The 1,991-nt window shown below is 42.1% G+C and overlaps 1 protein-coding gene across 1 annotated transcript in view; it reads right to left on the bottom strand.

Annotated features, from left to right (window-relative positions):
• LOC102292629 (elongation factor 1-alpha) overlaps nucleotides 1-1,327 on the bottom strand; it is a gene marked incomplete in the record, with an annotated part of 3,633 nt that extends 2,306 nt beyond the window's left edge. Inside the window, 2 exon segments of the mRNA XM_014339600.2 lie at nucleotides 199-353; nucleotides 1,192-1,327. Of these exon segments, the coding sequence (XP_014195086.1) occupies nucleotides 199-342 (144 nt within the window).
• Nucleotides 1,328-1,991: the final 664 nt, after the last annotated feature.

A 1,991-nucleotide genomic window follows, 5' to 3' on the forward strand; every position in this document is an offset into this window, starting at 1 on the left:
CAGACAAAGTGCACATTCACCACCAGTGCTCTGCGCGCGATAAGCCCCACCCCGCATGCGCGCACACGGCTGTTACACCCTCGTGCCGGGCAGTTGAGCTCAGAGGAAGGCATGCCGACGCCGCCATCTTGGACTTTTTAACAGAAACTGTTTTCAAGACAAAATGGATAAAATGTAACTAAATACACAAGCTCTTACCTCAGCGGCTTCCTTCTCAAACTTCTCGATGGTTCTCTTGTCGATTCCTCCGCACTTGTAGATCAAGTGACCGGTGGAGGTGGACTTGCCGGAGTCGACATGGCCAATGACCACGATGTTAATGTGGGTCTTTTCCTTTCCCATTGTTTTAGTTTCTGTGGGCAAGATTAAATAAAAATAAAAATTGCGTTAGGCTTACTATTAAGTACCAGTTAGGCTTCGTTAACAGACATGCATGTACAACTAAGCTATCGCATCTTGAGCCCGGCTACATTAGGAAACCATCCCGGCATGTAGGCATAATGAAAGGCGGTGGAAACAAAAACAAAGCCTACTGAAACGTATTGTCTTTTTAATTTATACGGAGTTAAAAACTGAAATTCAACTCCATGACTACTCGGGCGCTAGGCTTTAGCCGCTAGCAGGCGGCTGCTACTGCTAGGCCTCACTCGGCCACAAGCCAGCCGAGACACGTGTTACTCCACTGGGCCACGTCGGATAAAGTTACAAAGATCGCCAAATATTCAGAAGCTCTCTCGTCCGGACTTCAAGCACCTGTTGCCGGATAAATACGGGCAGTTGTTTCAGTGAGGAGAGAGAAGAAATGCCATTCAAGCATCTTCGGATCTCCGGTCTTGCAGCCCTCCTTTGTTCCCGTTGCCCACTCTACATTTTCTCCTCCCTCGTAAAAAATCTTTCGTCAAAAGTTTAAAAACAGCATCCAGTAAACCCACTAACGCACAAACCTCACAAAAAACTATCATGTTAAATACAATCAGGCGAGAACGACCTTTACCATTTTTTAGGATTAATTCCCTCGAAAATTAAATCCACAGGTTAGTGTCAAGTTACGTAACCGAAAAAGCAAAGTTTGGGATTAAACGAAAGAAGCACAAAGAAGATGCTAACGCCTAAACAAATCACGTTTAACTACAACCGTTAAAGGCCCGAGGCCGGGTCCCTCTCTATGTGAAGAATGGGAGCTAAACTCACCGGTGTTTCTGGGTTTTCACGGCCAAAGCTGCTGCCCCTAAGCCAGGTAACAGAAAGAGGAAGACTGGGGCCGGACTGGGAGGTTTTATACTCAATGGGAGGCGGCCTCATTTCCCGTCACCCTCCCCGGCGCAAAACCCCGCAAATCACACACATTCCTGCAAAAAACGTCAGCACGCCGCCGAATGAAGCCCTGCAACATGCATCATGTCTCATCAGTGATATGAATAAAATCAAAAAACATAATAATAATAATTAATTAATAAAATTAAAAAAAATCTCCAGGGGTGAAACGAGGGTGACTTAAAAGATACAGAAAAACACATCTTTAAAGTTAGATTTCACACAAATTCCTCCACTTTTATTATGAAAAGGTGCACACTTTTACATTTTCCAGACATCAGAACACAAAATGCTAGGATGCTGAGGGAAAATAATAATAATCTACTTTAATGCTATTTAAGTGAAATATGTGTAGTATTGTTGTACATTAAAGAGTACTTTTATTATATTTTAGGGTTCTTTTTTCTTAGGTATAAATGATGTAATTTGGCAGCACCTATAGAGCTTTTAGAAAGAAAACATTAGCACCACTCAAGTCAAGGAAAAAATTAACTAGTAGAATGTACTTTACTAAAGCTACGTATACACGTTTATATATTAGGTGGCCAAGAAATGACTGGAAGATGCATAAACTTCTGTTAAGGCAAAAAAGACTCATGTCCATAATAGTCAAGCTTCCATTCTCCCAAAAGGTCTGTTTATGCCAGGAAAAACCCTGATTCTTATTTATTATAATT

This window comes from Haplochromis burtoni, unplaced genomic scaffold, assembly GCF_018398535.1.
Source record: "Haplochromis burtoni strain Fernald_Lab_line unplaced genomic scaffold, NCSU_Asbu1 Contig_171, whole genome shotgun sequence".
NCBI lineage: Eukaryota > Metazoa > Chordata > Actinopteri > Cichliformes > Cichlidae > Haplochromis > Haplochromis burtoni.